The sequence below is a fragment of the Salvia splendens genome, chromosome 7 (assembly GCF_004379255.2).
Source record: "Salvia splendens isolate huo1 chromosome 7, SspV2, whole genome shotgun sequence".
NCBI classification, from domain to species: domain Eukaryota; kingdom Viridiplantae; phylum Streptophyta; class Magnoliopsida; order Lamiales; family Lamiaceae; genus Salvia; species Salvia splendens.
The window spans coordinates 6422905-6440253 of NC_056038.1; the positions used below are offsets into that span (position 1 = coordinate 6422905).

At 38.6% G+C, this 17349-nt stretch overlaps 3 protein-coding genes across 4 annotated transcripts; all 3 read left to right on the forward strand.

Annotated features, from left to right (window-relative positions):
• Positions 1-561: 561 nt before the first annotated feature.
• Positions 562-6561, forward strand: LOC121741789 (probable glutamyl endopeptidase, chloroplastic). 2 transcript variants are annotated; one of them, XM_042134703.1, is made up of 15 exons: positions 562-916; positions 1377-1590; positions 1716-1826; positions 2000-2045; positions 2226-2335; positions 2415-2918; positions 3240-3368; positions 3832-4131; positions 4202-4660; positions 4801-4866; positions 4993-5053; positions 5133-5282; positions 5480-5617; positions 5759-6057; positions 6134-6561. In XM_042134703.1, the coding sequence occupies exons 1-15, from the start codon at positions 658-660 to the stop codon at positions 6138-6140; spliced, it is 2853 nt and encodes a 950-aa protein (XP_041990637.1). In that variant the 5' UTR covers positions 562-657; the 3' UTR covers positions 6141-6561. The 2 variants fall into 2 exon arrangements, with proteins under 2 accessions (XP_041990637.1, XP_041990638.1); XM_042134704.1 differs by having other exon boundaries at positions 563-916; positions 5759-6060.
• Positions 6562-8077: 1516 nt separating this feature from the next.
• On the forward strand, positions 8078-10348 carry LOC121741958. Its single transcript, XM_042134948.1, has 2 exons — positions 8078-8637; positions 9736-10348. The coding sequence occupies exons 1-2, from the start codon at positions 8214-8216 to the stop codon at positions 10275-10277; spliced, it is 966 nt and encodes a 321-aa protein (XP_041990882.1). The 5' UTR covers positions 8078-8213; the 3' UTR covers positions 10278-10348.
• Positions 10349-12948: 2600 nt separating this feature from the next.
• On the forward strand, positions 12949-15366 carry LOC121742690 (protein trichome birefringence-like 6). The gene is made up of 5 exons (XM_042135914.1): positions 12949-13924; positions 14006-14198; positions 14291-14481; positions 14635-14793; positions 14879-15366. The coding sequence occupies exons 1-5, from the start codon at positions 13080-13082 to the stop codon at positions 15189-15191; spliced, it is 1701 nt and encodes a 566-aa protein (XP_041991848.1). The 5' UTR covers positions 12949-13079; the 3' UTR covers positions 15192-15366.
• The last annotated feature ends 1983 nt before the right edge of the window (positions 15367-17349 follow it).

Genomic DNA, 17349 nt, shown 5'->3' on the forward strand with positions numbered 1-17349 from the left:
ACGCTTGTTCTAAAATATCGGTATTGATTCATTCTTAGTTGGACAAAGCCATTTCCATCCTTTTTTATGGTGTGATGGGTTAGTTATAGGTTAATTGATAATCAGTGTGACGGGGGTAAGGGTAAGTTATGGCTAATCGATAATCAAATAAGTTCGGTAATGAGTTGTTCACTGTGGGCATCATCTCATCTATAGCATGAAAAATAATGAGACTTCTATGCACATCTTGTGGCTATTACTATCATGTAACGGGACTTAATAGATTAAAATTGACTTGAGTACGGTACCGAAAATCACGGTATACCAAAAATTTGGTATTTTTAATATTTTTTCGATATAATAAGGTCTATATTTCGGTATTTCGGTATTTTCCCCGACTCTATTCATACCTAATTTCATTCATGGCTCAGTTATATGGAGTAATATTACTACATAAATTCACATATTTTTGTAAAAAATAAATAGAAACATCACACCAGAAAAAGAAAAATTATACCAGCTCCATCAACTGTAATTCTGTATCTCCCTGCTGCGGCCGCCCGCAGCCAATCAAAGCCATTCCAATAAGAGATTCCCCTCAAAAAGTAAAGAGAATACGCAACTGCGCCTTTTTCTAACGCCATTATTACTTCATTTTGTTTGGCCGTCTGCGCTAACATGCGCCTTCACAAAGTCTACCACCGTTTCTCTATCTTCCATTTACCCAAACAGCCTCTCATCCTCTCTCACTTTCTCTCTCTAAAACCCCCTGACCGCCCTCCGCTCCACCTGATCAATCCTTTTTCGTCATCTTCGCACGCTACTGGTAGAGCCAGAGCAATGACACTCCGCAGCATCGCCCCCGTCCACGCCGCCGAGGGCGACGGCGGCTCTAACGGCGCCACTCGTGCTGCATCCGCCGCAGCTGACTCTGAAGGTAACACCGATTATTGAATTGAATTGAATTGAATTGAATTGAGTTTAATTGCGTTTTTGTTGAGTGCTGATTAAGTTATTCAATCCACAAATTAATTTGTCGGCTTCAGCTGAATTTGCTAAAGTGAGTGATGGCGTTTCAGCTGAAATCTGCTCCGACTAACGGCTAAACTGTTTTTTTGTTTCTATATGAATTGACTAGGAATGCAAACAGAGCAGTTGGTCATATTGTTTCTCTGGTGCTAGTATCATTCTAAAATTACTAGATGTCTATGTTCACATTTTGTATCATGTGCATTGCGCTATATTTTTGTGATTATGGAAGTAGAAATTTTAGTGAAGCCAAAGTCTCAACCAATTGATCAGAAGTAGATTTTTCGAAGCAAACTGAATTAGTCGTTGATGGTTGTATTCTTTTAGCTTGATTCTCTTTGATTTCTCATTTTTGACATTTTATGCAGATTCATCATTGGGCAATGGATACCGGCTTCCTCCACCAGAGATAAAAGATATTGTTGATGCTCCACCTCTTCCAACAATATCATTTTCTCCTCATCGGGATAAAATACTATTCCTCAAGAGAAGATCACTTCCTCCCTTGGCAGAATTGGCAAGACCCGAGGAGAAACTTGCTGGTGTTCGCATTGATGGGAGATGCAATTCCCGGAGCAGAATGTGGGTATCAGTTTGTGTCTTGACCTTTTTAGTCACTGTTAGTTTTTAATAAACCAACAGCGTAGATGGTTTTATATTTGAAGTTTTATTGTCTAACTGAAGAATAACATGACATTTACTTCCAGGTCATACTACACCGGTATTGGAATCTATCAATTATTGAATGATGGTACCCTAGGTCCTGAAAAAGAAGTACATGGTCTTCCAAGTGGTGCTAAAATTAACTTTATTTCATGGTAAGCCTTTCTTTGAGAAATATGCTATGTTCATGTATGCGGTCTGATAGTTATAATCCTTATTCTTCTTCACATTATTACTATTCTTGAGGAATCATAAGAATTATGCATAGTTATCTTACTACAAGTATTTCTTTATCCTTAACTCACTTATTTTCCTTTTTTTTAACAAGGTCAAATGATGGTGCGCATCTTGCCTTTGGTGTTAGAACTGACGAGGTATTGATTTCCATTTTAGTATTTCTTCATAGCATGTGATCACATTGTGTGTATTCCATCTTGCTAACATTATTTATTTATTTCAGAGAAGAACAAATCTTCTCATTCTGATTGGCTTGTTATTTATGATGTATTTTCTCTATAAGAATGTTATGGCTCTGACAATCAATATCTTAACAGGATGATGGCAGCAGTAGCAAGCTGAGATTATGGGTAGCTGAAACTAAAACTGGAAAAGCTAGACCTCTTTTCCAAACACAAGATATTTTTCTAAATGCAGTTTTTGATAAGTACGCTCCATACCTTTAGAATTGGGTTTATTTGTTATAATCTTTTTCACATTGTAAATCTCTCATGTTTTCTGCGCAGCTTTGTGTGGTTAAATAACTCAACCTTGTTGGTTTGTACAATTCCTCTATCACGGGGAGATCCTCCAAAGAAACCCTTGGTTCCTCGTGGTCCCAAGATCCAATCCAATGAGCGGAAGGAATTAATTCAAGCAAGAACACATCAAGATCTTCTCAAAGATGAATATGATGAATTATTATTTGACTACTACGCAACTTCACAGCTTGTTCTAGTATCTCTTGATGGAATAGTGAAGCCAGTTGGGCCTCCGGCTATATATACATCGTTGGATCCATCACCAGATGAAAAATACATTATGATTTGTTCGATGCACCGGCCGTATTCTTTCATTGTACCTTGTGGGAGATTCCCTAGGAAGGTTGATCTTTGGACAGCTGATGGAAATTTTATCAGAGAAATTTGCGATTTACCCCTTGCGGAGGATATTCCCATTGCACATAACAGTGTCAGAAGAGGAAAGCGCTCAATCCAATGGAGAGCTGATAAGCCATCAACACTAGTCTGGTATGTACTGCAAAGAAAGAAAATTCTCATTTGAGAGATATTCGTACCAAATCACATGATTGTATTGTTGAATGGAAATGTGGTATAACTGCACATAGGTTGTATGCAAGTATTTAGCATTTTATCATTTATCAGGAATTACATAATAGCTTAAGATGCATCATTTAACTACTAGTATTTCCAAATCTGAGATCCTCCACTTCTTTTTGTTGTTTATTTTGCTGGATTTAGGTATTGTTTTTGGATATTCTGCACGATAATTGATCATTTGTGCTGATTAAAATTGATTGGTGGCTAACTGTTTTTTTTGTGGCGAAAAAGGGTTGAGACACAGGACGGTGGTGATGCAAAAATCAATGTCTCCCCACGTGATATAGTTTATACAGAACCTGCTGAGCCACATGAAAATGATCTGCCAATTATTTTGCATAAACTTGATTTTCGCTATGGGTAAGATTTGTGACGTGGCGTTAGTCTAGTAATCAGTATATATTGGGTGTTTATATGACAACAGTATATGTCATGCATAGTTTCATGGCATAATGTGATACGAATCATATGAGTACTTGATTGTACTTCTACGATTCTACTGCTTCCTTGCTCATGTGTAGCATATTTCTTGATACTAATAAGTGAGAATCTTGATTTTGAAAATTGAATGATTTTACTTGCTAAGTTTCCGGAGAAAGTTGATTTTGAAAATTAGTTAATGACTTGTTCTCACCTGATCATTTACTTGAAAGTTTGGCTTAGTTCGATAATTGAAACTCAAATATGGTTTTATAGGTAGCCTTCTTAGATTATTGATTTCAACATCTCCACTTTTGACACATTGTAGTTATTGATTTTTTTTTCCGTTAATCACTTGACATGTTGAGATCACCCCTTGCCATTTCTGAATTCTCTTGTGCAGAGGGATCTCTTGGTGTGACGACTCACTTGCCCTAGTTTATGAATCTTGGTATAAAACACGGAAGATAAGAACCTGGGTTATTTCACCTGGGTGTGAGGGTGCAACTCCGCGCATACTTTTTGATAGGTCTTCTGAAGATGTTTATTCAGATCCTGGTTCTCCTATGTTGCGGAGAACACCTTCAGGCACTTACGTGATTGCGAAGATAAAAAAGGAAGGCGATGAAGGAACATATGTCCTGTTAAATGGAAGTGGTGCCACCCCACAAGGGAATGTGCCATTTGTGGATTTATTTGACATGTGAGTTTCTTGTTTTTTTGCTACTTTTTCATCATATATTAACAATAGAATCTGACTTGAAGAGTTTCAGAAATACAAGCAATAAAGAACGAATATGGGAGAGTGACAAGGAAAAATATTACGAGACTGTTGTTGCTCTGATGTCCGATCAGGATGAAGGGGACATGCCTCTTAATCGGTTAAAAGTATTAACCTCAAAAGAATCCAAAACTGAAAACACACAGTATTACATGCTGAGTTGGCCAGAAAAGAAAGCATGTCAGATCACAGATTTTCCACATCCTTACCCTCAGTTGTCTTCACTAAAGAAAGAAATGATTAGGTATGAAAGGAAGGATGGTGTTCAACTCACTGCAACATTGTATCTTCCTCCTGATTATGATCCTGCAAGAGACGGCCCACTTCCATGCTTAATGTGGTCCTATCCTGGCGAGTTTAAAAGCAAAAATGCAGCAGGCCAAGTGCGTGGCTCCCCAAATGAGTTTGCTGGCATTGGTTCAACATCTCCTCTACTCTGGCTAGCAAGGAGGTAGACTCCTTATCACTTGCTTAAGATTGTACCATCTTTTTATTGTTCATACTCATTAGCTTCTCATTGACCTCATCATTAGGCTTGATGTCATGCTCATTTGCTGTACTCTAAGTCTCTAATGACTTAAAATCTTGCAGGTTTGCTATCTTATCAGGACCAACAATTCCTATAATTGGAGAGGGTACTGAGGAGGCAAATGATAGGTATTTTGACTGAATGATAGTATCTGTTTTACTACTTGATAGATGCGATATTTTGGAGGATCCAAAAGATCCATTAGATCTCTGCCAGTATTCATTAATAACTTAATAACTGGTTTCTTTCATCAGCTATGTGGAGCAGCTTGTTGCAAGTGCAGAGGCTGCAGTGAATGAAGTTATTCGCCGGGGAGTACGTTCCTCCACTTCTAATCTTCATAAAAACAGTTTTTACTGAAAAATGGCAATGGTATTGACATTGGTTTCTCCAGGTGGCTCATCCTAACAAAATTGCTATTGGAGGTCATTCATATGGGGCTTTCATGACTGCAAATCTCCTTGCTCATGCACCACATCTTTTCTGTTGTGGAATTGCTCGCTCTGGTGCATATAACCGAACACTTACTCCGTTTGGATTTCAGGTAGTCTTTTAGAATAGATTGATAAGGACATAATTGCTGCAGCTTAGTTTATGCATCATCATTTTGCTCTTTCTGAAGCATCTCTTGTGCTTATCTGCATTAGATCTAGGAGGTTATTTTGAATGATTGGTTCGAAAGTTTCTTTTTGTTCTTCAGTTTGCATTTTGTTAAATTATTTTTCTCTTCCCCACATACAGAATGAGGATAGGACACTTTGGGAGGCCGTCAATACCTATGTTGAAATGAGCCCATTCATATCGGCTAATAAAATTAAGAAGCCTATCTTACTCATCCATGGAGAAGAAGATAACAATTCAGGAACCCTGACAATGCAGGTGGGGACTTATGCTTTCTCTCTTTTGCATATTGGCAGTAATATGATTAGTAAAGAAGACAATTGCTACGGACTTATATCCATCCACATGCTTTTGTCTAACAAATTCTGGACTATGTTGTAATTTGTAAATCTAATGCAGTCAGATCGCTTCTTCAATGCATTGAAAGGACATGGTGCACTTTGTCGCCTTGTTATTCTTCCCTTTGAAAGCCATGGCTATTCAGCACGAGAGAGCGTGATGCACGTTCTCTGGGAAACTGATAGGTGGCTGCAAAGCTACTGTGTGGCTAATGCTGGCGAAGAACCTGTGGCAACTGAAGAAAGTTCAAATAAAGACACATCAGGTGCAGAAACTAAAGTTGTCGGAGCTGCTGGAGGAGTGACAGAGCAGCCAGATCAAGAGCCCGACAGAATTCATATTATTTGCGAATCTTCATTGTGGTAATTTTCACCAGTAAGTAGCTCGATCAAAATAACATGAATTGTCCTAATATGCCTTACTACTTTTTTGCAGATATTGATTGTGACTTGGAACAGATGAACCCGCGGTGAAGCTCGTCAGCTGTCAACTGGTATAATATTTTAACAGCATCACTGAAACTGTACGGCTCGGTTTACAAACTGCCTTATTTTCTCTTCTAAAGTGATCTGGGTGAAAAGTGGTCAATCAATGCAACTGTCCAGGGTTTCATAAACAAATAATTATTGCACCTGGAGCAAATTATTGGAATGGTGTATTTAATCATAATTCTTCATTTTGGTGTTTTATGTTTGTAAACTTATGAAACTTGAGAATATTCTCTATCTTCTTGATTCAGCATTTTAATTTTTACCTTTGGCAGTTAATGTAATGCTTGTAAGTTGTATCTGTTGTTGTTAGGGAATTATACTCTTGTTATGATGGTATGGAATGAGAGAGAATAGAATGATGATAGGAATGAAGTGACATTTTCTTTGCATTTTTGTTCTATTATCTCCATTCACCAAGCAAATAAATAGAATTGAAATAGGAACAGTAATATTGATACGAGCTCACAAACAGACCTCGAAGATCGGCCGCCAACGGGGAGTAGTACCGGCGAGCGGGTACAACAACCGGAGCCAGAACCTCCTCCCTGTGAAACGGTGGAGCGCGGGAGACCGTCGCCGAGAGCCAAGGGAAGTCAGTCAAGACCGAGAAGGCGTACCAGACCGCCAAGTAAATATGGAGACTTTGTCTCCAAGTGAGACGTGAGGAAGGGCAGTAGTTAGTTAGTATTTTATTTCTTTATTAATAATGTTTTTGGATTATTATTATTTGAATAATTGGGTAGAGCAGAAATAAGCTCCGTTTCGGGTTTTCTTTGTTGGTTTTTTCCCTGCCGTGAGTCGAACCAACCTTAGGGTTCTTAAAATATAAAAGGCGAGAGACATCATTATTCGGTTATGAAATAATCAATTCATCGCCTTTCTTGTTTTCCTTTATGTTTTTTTGCTACAAACCCTAGTTGTCGAGGAGATTTCGCCTCCTGAAACTTCTTACATTATCTTTATCTTCCGGCATTACGTTGAGGGGAATACCCTTAACAAATATTCCATCATACTAGGAAGGCTCTTAAGTGTCTCATATCCCTACCCAATCTTTTTAGGTGGAAGAAGACTTGCAGTGCTATGATAATATAATTAAATAATCCATAAGATTGAGGATTAAGGTAATCAGTGCAGAAACATGGTTTCATTTGGTTTAGGCTCATAGCAACGTGCTTAAATACATGAATGAAAAGAGACTTGGTCAGCCTGTCATACCATCTGAAATGGGTATTTTTAGCTGTGCCGATTTGAAATCAAATAAAATCAAATAAATTAAAATAGTACCCCGCACACTTTTAGTACTCCTATTTTATAAAATTATGTTTTTGTAATTTTTTAAATTCTCTAATATCGGAAATCGATACACATGATGATAAATTGAACAGGCTGTACTATAATTCACTTTTAAAATAATGCTAAAACATGTAACAATCTTCTCACTTAAGTTACTCCCTACAAGAGTAGATAGAATGAAATCAAGCTTATACATTGTTACATACTCAGACTCATGAAAACATAACACATCTTGTAGGACAAAAACAATGAGTGATTATATTTGTTCATTAAAAATCTAATGATTTAGGATCATATTCATTTTTTAGGTTTTTAATGTCCTTAAGTATAGATAGATGGAAAATGATAGTGTATCTTATACTCCCTATAGGCAAAATTTCTTTTCAGCATACATTTTATGAAATGTTAAGAAAAATGGATGGAAAAAAATTAATGGAATATAATATTGAAAGTATTAATCAAACTATACTGATTATTCCTATAAAAATATGAAGAAGACCATATGATAAAAAAACATAGAAACAGATCCAAAAAGTCTTTGTTGACTAATAAATAAATTCCAAAATAATAGCGCCACCGTTTCGGAATCTCAACCCTCTCTCATCTCATGGAAATCATCACTCCTGTTCCCTACCTCCTCCACCTACTCACGCCCACCAAAATCCAAATCCCCAATAAAATCCAAACCAAAACACACAATTTATCACATTCCCAAGCAGACCTCAACCGCCATGGCTGCTCTGTGCTCCACCAGATTCCTCCTCCTCCTCATCCTCCTCTCCGCCGTCCCCGTCGCCTACATCATCCACTCCGAAACCTCGGACCGAGCCGCCCACGTCTACTCCTACGCCAGCAAATCGTGGCTCCGCGAGTGCGCCAAGTGGGATGATCTCAACCGCCGCTTCATCGTCTCCTTCTTCGAGGGCGGCGTCGGAGTCGTCCCGGTCAAGGATGACGGCGCAATGCTGGACGAGATTACGGTGGTCGGAGATGCCGGCCCCGGGAAGAACTCGACGCTGGGAATGGCAATTGACCGGCCGAGGAATCGGTTGCTGGTGGCGATCGCCGATGTGCAAGGGAACAAGTACAGCGCTGTCGCTGCCTACGATTTGACCTCTTGGAATCGCCTATTTCACACACAGCTCGGCGGACCAGGTCATTCATTCTCTCTCTATAGAAACGTTTCAATTGCATTTGGATTTTTCTGTTATACTAGTAAATTCTTACTATAATTTGGGGAAAATTTGTGTCTCTCTCTAACGGTTTCAATTGCATTTGCATTTTTCTGTTATACTAAATTCTTACTATAATTTGGGGAAAATTCATTGACTACAGCAGATTGTTACTGTGAATTTGTGTTAACTGAAATTGGAGATAAATCAGCGATGTGAAGTTGCCAGTTCATATACTATTTCATTGTACATATATACTATGTGATTCATGAAATTTAATTACTATTAGCCATTTTTATTTGTTGTTATCTACTAGTACAATATTGACGATTTATCCTTTTCTGGCTGCGAATACCGTTTCCACTCTCCTTAAATTTAGGCATGAAAAAGTGTTTACTTGGAATCTGTTATGTTAAAGCTGTGGTCTTTAGAAAAAGTTAAAACAAATATACAAGGAAAATAACAACATTAAAAGAGTAGCTCCAGTAGTAAAAAACTTGGAAAATGAAAAAGGTCCCTTTAGAAGTTTTAGGAAGATTTTTTTTATCTAAAATAGTAAAATTGATGATCTTTTAGTGTATAGCTAATTTGGTAGCTAAATAAAACCTGTTGTACTCTTTTTTCTGTATTACCAAACGAGGTTATTGCTCATAAACTCGTGGAAAAGAGGGTCCGATAGCTTGGCACAATTAAATGATTCTGTCCTCGCCTAATTATATTTATTGCTATTTAGTCACCAGCATTCATCAGCATCTGCCAAGATTTGGCTATAGGTAGGTAGGATTTTTATCAAGATTCAAGAATTAAATACTACAAAGTCTATGACGTTGATGCAGTCGTGCAAGAGTTGAAATACTGGGTTGAAACTCTTTATTATGAACATCATTGGTCACATATCTATAGCCTTGGCCTTTCACTATTATGATATCTCAATGTGGTCCATGATTTTTCAACGTTGTGCTTGCTAGAATCGTATCTGAAGATGGGATTTTCATAGCGGTTGCATTAAGTACTATACTTGATTTTTTTTCAAAAGTTGAAAAAATAACTATGGTGTTGTGTTTATTATGTGCTTGAGCAGAGGGTGAGAAAACATTCGCAGATGATGTGGCCGTTGATACGGAAGGAAATGCTTATGTAACCGATGTAAAGGCAAGCAAGCTTTGGAAGGTTGGTGTAAATGGTGAGCTCCTTTACACCATCAAGAGCCCCCTCTTTATCCCAAAAGAGTGGTACTATGGCTTGATTGGTCTCAATGGCATCGTGTACCATCCAAACGGGTATTTGTTGGTTGGCCATACCCTCTGGGGCAAGCTCTTTAAGGTTGAGATAGGCAAGGGAGACGTGGTTAAGGAAGTCAACATCATTGGGGGCTCATTGATGTTTGGAGATGGATTGGAGCTCGTATCACCCACAAAGCTTGTAGTTGCTGGCAATACGGTGAAGATGGTGGAGAGCACAGATGATTGGGAGACTGCCCACATTGTAGGGAAGTCGAAGGCTCTAGGCCACCGTCTGGTGACAGCAGCCACGGTGAAGGAGGGTAAGGTTTATCTGAACCACCTTGTTGGTTTGGGGTATCCGAAGAGGAAACATGTGCTCGTTGAGGCTATTTTTACTTGATTATAACGAGACTCGAGTGGTTCGTTTTGATCTGTTACTTCCTCAAAAGGCCAATTGGTGGTGGTGGACTGGTGGTGGACTGGTGGTGTGTTCTTTTTTGTGTTTGCCTATTTTATTTGAAGTTATGCATAAAGAGATGCGTGTAACGTTGCACTTGCCATTGCATTGCATTGCATTTCATTTCTATAAAGATATAGACTAGTACTACTTCTATTTCATAACGTAGTTCGTACATTTAAATATTTTATGGTGATATTTTCGCATTAATGTTCTCTCTTTACGCCTCAAGTCATAAATACGTGCATTAAATACGCCTAATATATTTGATTAAGCGAAACATGGAAATATTACGTTTAATTTCACTATTGCATTTTTACTTTACATTGTTGCAAAAATAGAAGATCACATAAACATGTGCAGTTATAATAAGAGTAATAAAACCAACATACAGAATAAAATGCTTCTATATGATAATATAGCAAGAGGTGAAAACAATTATGGCTTATTCATAATAAGAAAATAACAGAATCAAACTTTAAATATATGAACCAGTCCAAACCAACAATACATTAGGTTCCATAGCTCAACAGTCAACATTATTTGGTGTAAGCAATAGTAGTGTTACATTTAGGTTTGCTACAGTTGATGATGACATAATTTTTTGGCCGAGTTGCAGAAATAGCCGAACCTTTTGGATATTATAAAAATAGTCTGAATTTTTGGCGTGACTTGTATATATGGTATGCGCCTATATTTTTGGGTTGGAAATTCTGATTGGAAAGTCCTAAATCTGATCATAATATTTTGATTCATTTTGTACGTTACATAGAAATATATTTTCCACTTAAGCATAAGACAGCGTTTGATATCGGAGAATATATTCTTCAAAAAATGAATCAAAATATTGAAGCCTTTCATATATATGTATGGTTCCAAAACATAGATTCGAGCCATATTTACAATTTATACCGAAAAACTAGATCATTTTGCATTTTTTTAAGAAAGCTATTTTTGAAACTAGGCCAAAGGTCATCATATTCACTATGATCATAGGAGTATTATATTTGTAATAGAAATTTGCTTTTTGATCACACATTAATCCATTTATTGAAAAAAGATAAATTTGCCTTATCTTGGTAAAATACATTCTTAATTAGGAATTTAGGACTCATTGTTAACTACGTTACTAGTTTTTTGAAATTGTCTTTATTAGCTTATTGATAAATATAACGTCAATGCATACATGGGTTATGCTGATGAACCAATTGTAATACATTTCTGATATGTTACATGTTTTGACTTTATTTTTAATTTAAAGAATAAAAATAAAAGAGAATTTTGATTTTAGAATAGAATAGACCCAGTTACTACTTGCCTGTAGGTGCATTAATTTGATTATTCCACCTTCTTTATAAACTTTCTTTGCAAATAGCAATAATTCTGATGATTCCACCACTTTTATGCTGTAACATTTTGTGAAATAGACGATAATATTACCGAGAAACAACCATCATAAATTAATAAGTATATAGCTAATTTTAAAACAAATTTTATAAATATCTAATTATTTTTATTTTTATTTTTATTTTTATTTTTATTTTTATTTTTATTTTTATTTTATCCATACAACATCAAATAATATTAAACGACTACTTAAAATGTGACACGTGCACTTTAAATTAAGATTAATTATATATAGTCATACTATCGTTGCTTTGGAGTTGGGACACGTCACGTGGCATACAGCTTAAACACACTAAGCCATTTTCTTTCTCTGCAACGGATTATCTCTTCCTTCATTCATAAATCATTTCTACAAATGCAATACACCAATACTTGCATCCTCAGTTGCGGACGTGCCGGCGGACATCCCAAAAACACCTTCTGCCATGTCATAAGGATATTTCACTGCACCGTGGCGGACATTCCCAAGGACATCCTGACGGACTTCCCACAATAATAAAAATTCACAAATTCACCAAATTAAACAATTTACGGAATTAAAATTTTGATACGAATACGGAGAAAATGCAACCACTTTATTTTAAAAAAAAGTTACATAATTATTAAAAAAACATACATAATTTCTAAAAAAAATACATAGTTCAACGAGCCGTATATATTGTTGGTTATTTTAGTGTAATTGGATTAACTTGATTGATCAATATTGTCATAATGAGACATCATATAAGTTTGGAAGTGCGGAGTGCACGCTTGTTTGAATTCATTATGATTAAACGGGGCAGAGCCCCTGGCTGGGGTCGAGCTGATTTACAATGTTCATCCGGAAAATTCATTAAAGTCGAAGTTGAATTCATTAAAGTTGTTGTGTAGAAAATTCATCCGAAAATATAATTTCTGATAGTCGAAGGACTGATTTACAATGTTCGAAACTCCTTAAAAATCTCCCTAACATATATAGAGTTTTTTAAAAAAATAAAAAATAAAATAAAAAATCGGGACGTCCGTCGTGTCAACGCAATGACGGACGTCCCGGGAACGCCGTGGAACTCCGATGTCTGCAGCTGACGTCCGTATCCGTGCCTCTCTCACCTATCTGCCGGGACGGGCGCCATTGCGGATGCTCTGAAGCGAATTAAACCCTCATTAACTACATACTAAAATCATATTCTTCTCTTTCTTTCGTCGTTTTAGCTGTTAATGCAAGCAATACTTTAATTAAATATAAATATCGATTCTTGACATCACAAATTTCCGAAAACTTAGCTACTCCTCCACCCTTTTCTCTTGACTTCAATCCCTTTTTTTTCAAAAACACACACTAACAAAGCAAACTCAGTTATGGAGAAGCAGAAAAGCTTCTCTGTGAAACCCATCAAGTTCTTGGTCTCCTCTTTCACTATCACCTTCTCAATCATCTTCGTCATCTTCTGCTTCACTTGGGTTTTCACATCCCCCGCTTCCATTCATCTGGACGCCCAGAATCTCGGCGTCGAGAGCTCCGGAGCATTCAGCAACGCTTCTTCGGATAAGATAAATTCAATCTCAATGGATGAAAGCTATGTGGGTGGTTCCAATTCTTCTTCTTCTTCTTCTTCTTCATCTCAAGTTGCTGCTGCTGACGTGGCGGCGGAGAGCCAAGGTAGTTTGCTAACTGCAAATTCTAGCTCCACCGCTTTTGGTAATAACAATAATCTGTTTGTTGATGGTGTTAATGTTTCGGATAGTACTAATCCAACTGTGGAAGTTGTGGATGTTGAAGAATTGAGTGGTGTTGTGGTGGAGGGAGTTTCTAGTGAGAGAGAGGATAGTTCAAATTCTAGCTCCACCCCTTTTGGTAATAACAAGAATCTGTTTGTTGATGGTGTTAATTCTTCGGATAGTACTAATTCAACTGTGGAAGTTGTGAATGTTGATGGGAAAGTTGGAGAATTGGGTGGTGCGGTGGTGGAGGGAGTTTCTAGTGAGAGAGGGGATAGTTCAATCAGAAGTAGTGTTGGTGATGGGAAGAGCAAAGTAGGTTGTGATGTTACAAGAGGGCATTGGGTTTATGATGAGAGCTACCCTTTCTACACAAATGTTACATGTCCTTATATAGATGAAGGGTTTGGGTGTGAGAGTAATGGGAGGTTGGACAAGGGTTTCATGAAATGGAGGTGGCAGCCTCATGATTGTGACATTCCTAGGTAAGGTTTAAGTTTCTTGTTTAGTCGAAAGACGACGTTGATTTGGAGATTGGATGTGAACTATGTTTGATTTGTATGTAGGTTCAATGCTAGTAATATGCTGGAGTTGATCAGAGGAAAGAGGTTGGTGTTTGTTGGTGATTCACTCAACAGGAACCAATGGGAGTCGATGCTCTGTATGTTGATGGGAGGTGTGAGAGATCCGAAGAAGGTGTATGAGGCTCGAGGGAGGAAGATAACTAAAGAGAGGGGGAATTATTGTTTCAAGTTTGAGGTGACGTTGCTCAAAGCTTTCTGGACTAGTGGTGATTGATTTGTGTATGTGTTGTATTGTTGAATGGTTTGTGTTTGTTTGTTGCTTTGTAGGATTACAAATGCACGGTAGAGTATTATGTTTCGCACTATCTAGTTCACGAGAGTAAGGCGAGAATAGGCAAGAAGAGAGGGCAGACGTTACGTATTGATACTATGGATAAAGGGTCATCGAGATGGAGAAGGGCTGATATTCTGGTGTTCAATACTGCACATTGGTGGAATCATCAGAAAACGAAGGCTGGGTAAAGCCTTCTTCTATGGTTGATTTCTTGAAGATATTTTGAAGCATTTATGCCCTAGTGTGATTGTATGATATGAACATCATAAATCATCATATGAAAATTTGCTTGTTGATGGGAAATTTTGTTGCCATCTCCTGTGTTATTTGATGACAGGATTAACTACTACCAAGAAGGCGATCAAGTTTATCCCCACCTTGATGTCACCACAGCCTTCGAACGAGCTCTATTAACATGGGCATTGTGGGCTGATAAGAACATCAACTCACATAAAACGCGTGTATTTTTCAGAAGCTCTGCTCCTGCTCATTTCAGGTTATTCTACTAAGCAAGTTGAAACTCTTTTCATTATTTCCTGTTGGCATCAAATATGAATGATCAATGTGGTTTCCTCTAACAGTGGGGGTCAGTGGGACACAGGAGGCCACTGCGGAGAAGCCCTTCGACCCCTAAACGAGACATTCACCTCTGTCTACCCAGAGAAGAATCTGATCATGGAGGAGGTCTTGAGGAAGATGAAGACACCTGTTACTTTTCTGAATATAACGCGGCTGTCAGACTACAGACCGGATGCCCATCCGTCTATATATGGAAGAAAAACTATAAATCGAGGCGTCCAAGATTGCAGCCATTGGTGCTTGCCCGGTGTTCCAGATATCTGGAATGAATTGTTGTACTATCATTTGCAATCACAAGGCAAGGCCATTTTGTAGACTAGAAAACAGTTTTGTCTCTTCTAATTCTTTAATTTAGTGTGGTTTTCTCAGAGTTAGGATTTATTTAGGCTGAAATTGTAAGTCATCGACATTTTAACTTTGACTAACTCCTCACTGTCCACAGCTTCATTCATCGAATCTAATCATATATATACTACCTCGGTCCTACAAACTTAGTCCACTTTCTTTTTTTGAAAACTTTTTCACCTCACATTACACTACTAATAAGACGAGTCATACTATCTACTAACACATCTAAACTACTTTTTCTTTCTCTTTAATACTTACCAATTTCAGTGTCATCCCCAAAGTATTTTTAGGGTACAACGTGAGTATAACTTTCTGCTGGTTCTGTATGTATTATTTGGTGAAATGTATGTATATTTTGGTGAAATCTATCATATACTAACGGGCTTCTTGGTATGATGGAATAGAATAAGAGCATCCGCAACGGTGGTGGGGAAGAAGGCCGCCGTCCGTGCCAGCGGCGAGGACGAGGCTCGCCGCCGCTGCGCTCGCGCTGTGCCAGCGAGCAGTCGACGTGGCGGCACACGATTGGGCAACGGCATAGCCGTTGCCTTTGAATATTTTTTTTAAAATTCGTTAATTAATTTTAAATAATGATAAAAAATAAAAAAAATTATTTTCCAAATCCCAAAAATATGGCCGTTTTTTTGCCCGTTTTTCTGAATTTTTTTTATTTTTTTATTTTTCCCCCCAAAATCATCTATAAATACACACGTTCATCATCCATTTATCACATCAAATCATCTCTCATTCATCTCTCATTCATAATTCTCATACAAACTATCAACACATTCATCCCTCACTCAAAACCTCAAATGGATTTCACCCATATTATGGCGGAAGCGGAGCGCGAAGAACAAGAATACTACGAACAACATCGTGTCGCTTACGAAGCATATGTCGCGGCGAATACCCCCGCTCCTCCTCCTCAACGAACTAGATCAAATCGCCGCTACATCCATCGTGACCGGGAGGGAGCCCACGAAAGGCTCGTTGCCGACTACATTGCCGACCAGCCGCGGTTTCCGGCAGATTACTTCAGGCGCAGTTTTCGCATGTCAAAGCGCTTGTTCATGCGAATTGTCAACACATTGTCCGCACGTGTTGAATTCTTCCAAACAGGTCCAGATGCAGCCGGCCGACAAAGTATCACGCCGTTGCAGAAGTGTACGTGCGCCATCCGACAACTCGCTACTGGGCAAACGGCCGACATCTTCGACGAGTATTTGCATATCGGTGAGTCCACTGGAATCCTTTGTCTAAAGAATTTTTGCGAGGGCGTTCGTTCAGCTTTCGGGGATGAATTCCTTCGCCAAGCACCGATGATTGCCAATGGTTGCTTCGTCTTCACGAATCAGTCCATGGCTTTCCCGAAATGCTTGGCAGCATTGACTGCATGCATTGGAGGTGGAAGAATTGCCCGAATGCTTGGAGGGGGCAACACTTAAGCGGTCAGAAAGGCGGCGGCCCAACACTTATCCTTGAGGCGGTCGCCGACTACCGCCTATGGATTTGGCATGCATATTTCGGCGTTGCCGGAGCTAACAACGACTTGAACGTGCTCTATTCTTCACAACTCTTCAATTATGTGATGAATGGTGTAGCACCGGCGATCGACTTCACCATCAACGGAAATACATACCACATGAGTTACTATCTCGCCGATGGTATCTACCCAAGGTGGTCGACGTTCGTGAAGACGCTCCACAACCCGCACGACCCGAGAAGGGTTTTTTTTGGGAGGAAAGACGTCGAAAGAGCCTTCGGGGGTCCTTCAAGCCCGATTCAACATTGTGAAGGCCCCGGCTCGGCTGTGGTACGTGAATAATATCGCCGACATCATGTTCACGTGTATTATCTTACACAACATGATTATAGCCGACGAAGGGTCGAGGGCGGCTAGCTTCTACGACGAGGATGAAGCCGGAAGCTCAACATCGAGGTCTCCCCCACGCCGAGGTGAGCATACGCCGGTTGGCCAGAGGATCGAGACAAGGCACACAATGCGCGATACCCGAACCCACATTCAGTTACAAGAAAACCTAATCAACCACACGTGGATGAAATTCGGCAACAAGTAGTGGTTTTTTTAATTTTTAGTATTTTAATTATGTAATTTTTAATTTTT

Bases quoted from the DNA above. Each gene is read 5' to 3' on its own strand.
- LOC121741789 (XM_042134703.1), top strand. From the start codon at position 658: ATGCGCCTTCACAAAGTCTACCACCGTTTCTCTATCTTCCATTTACCC. The intron at 2,336-2,414 runs GTACGCTCCATA...TTTTCTGCGCAG, and splicing joins CTAAATGCAGTTTTTGATAA to CTTTGTGTGGTTAAATAACT. The intron at 3,369-3,831 runs GTAAGATTTGTG...TCTCTTGTGCAG, and splicing joins AAACTTGATTTTCGCTATGG to AGGGATCTCTTGGTGTGACG.
- LOC121741958 (XM_042134948.1), top strand. From the start codon at position 8,214: ATGGCTGCTCTGTGCTCCACCAGATTCCTCCTCCTCCTCATCCTCCTC. The intron at 8,638-9,735 runs GTCATTCATTCT...GTGCTTGAGCAG, and splicing joins CACACAGCTCGGCGGACCAG to AGGGTGAGAAAACATTCGCA.
- LOC121742690 (XM_042135914.1), top strand. From the start codon at position 13,080: ATGGAGAAGCAGAAAAGCTTCTCTGTGAAACCCATCAAGTTCTTGGTC. The intron at 14,482-14,634 runs GTAAAGCCTTCT...ATTTGATGACAG, and splicing joins CATCAGAAAACGAAGGCTGG to GATTAACTACTACCAAGAAG. The intron at 14,794-14,878 runs GTTATTCTACTA...TTCCTCTAACAG, and splicing joins TCTGCTCCTGCTCATTTCAG to TGGGGGTCAGTGGGACACAG.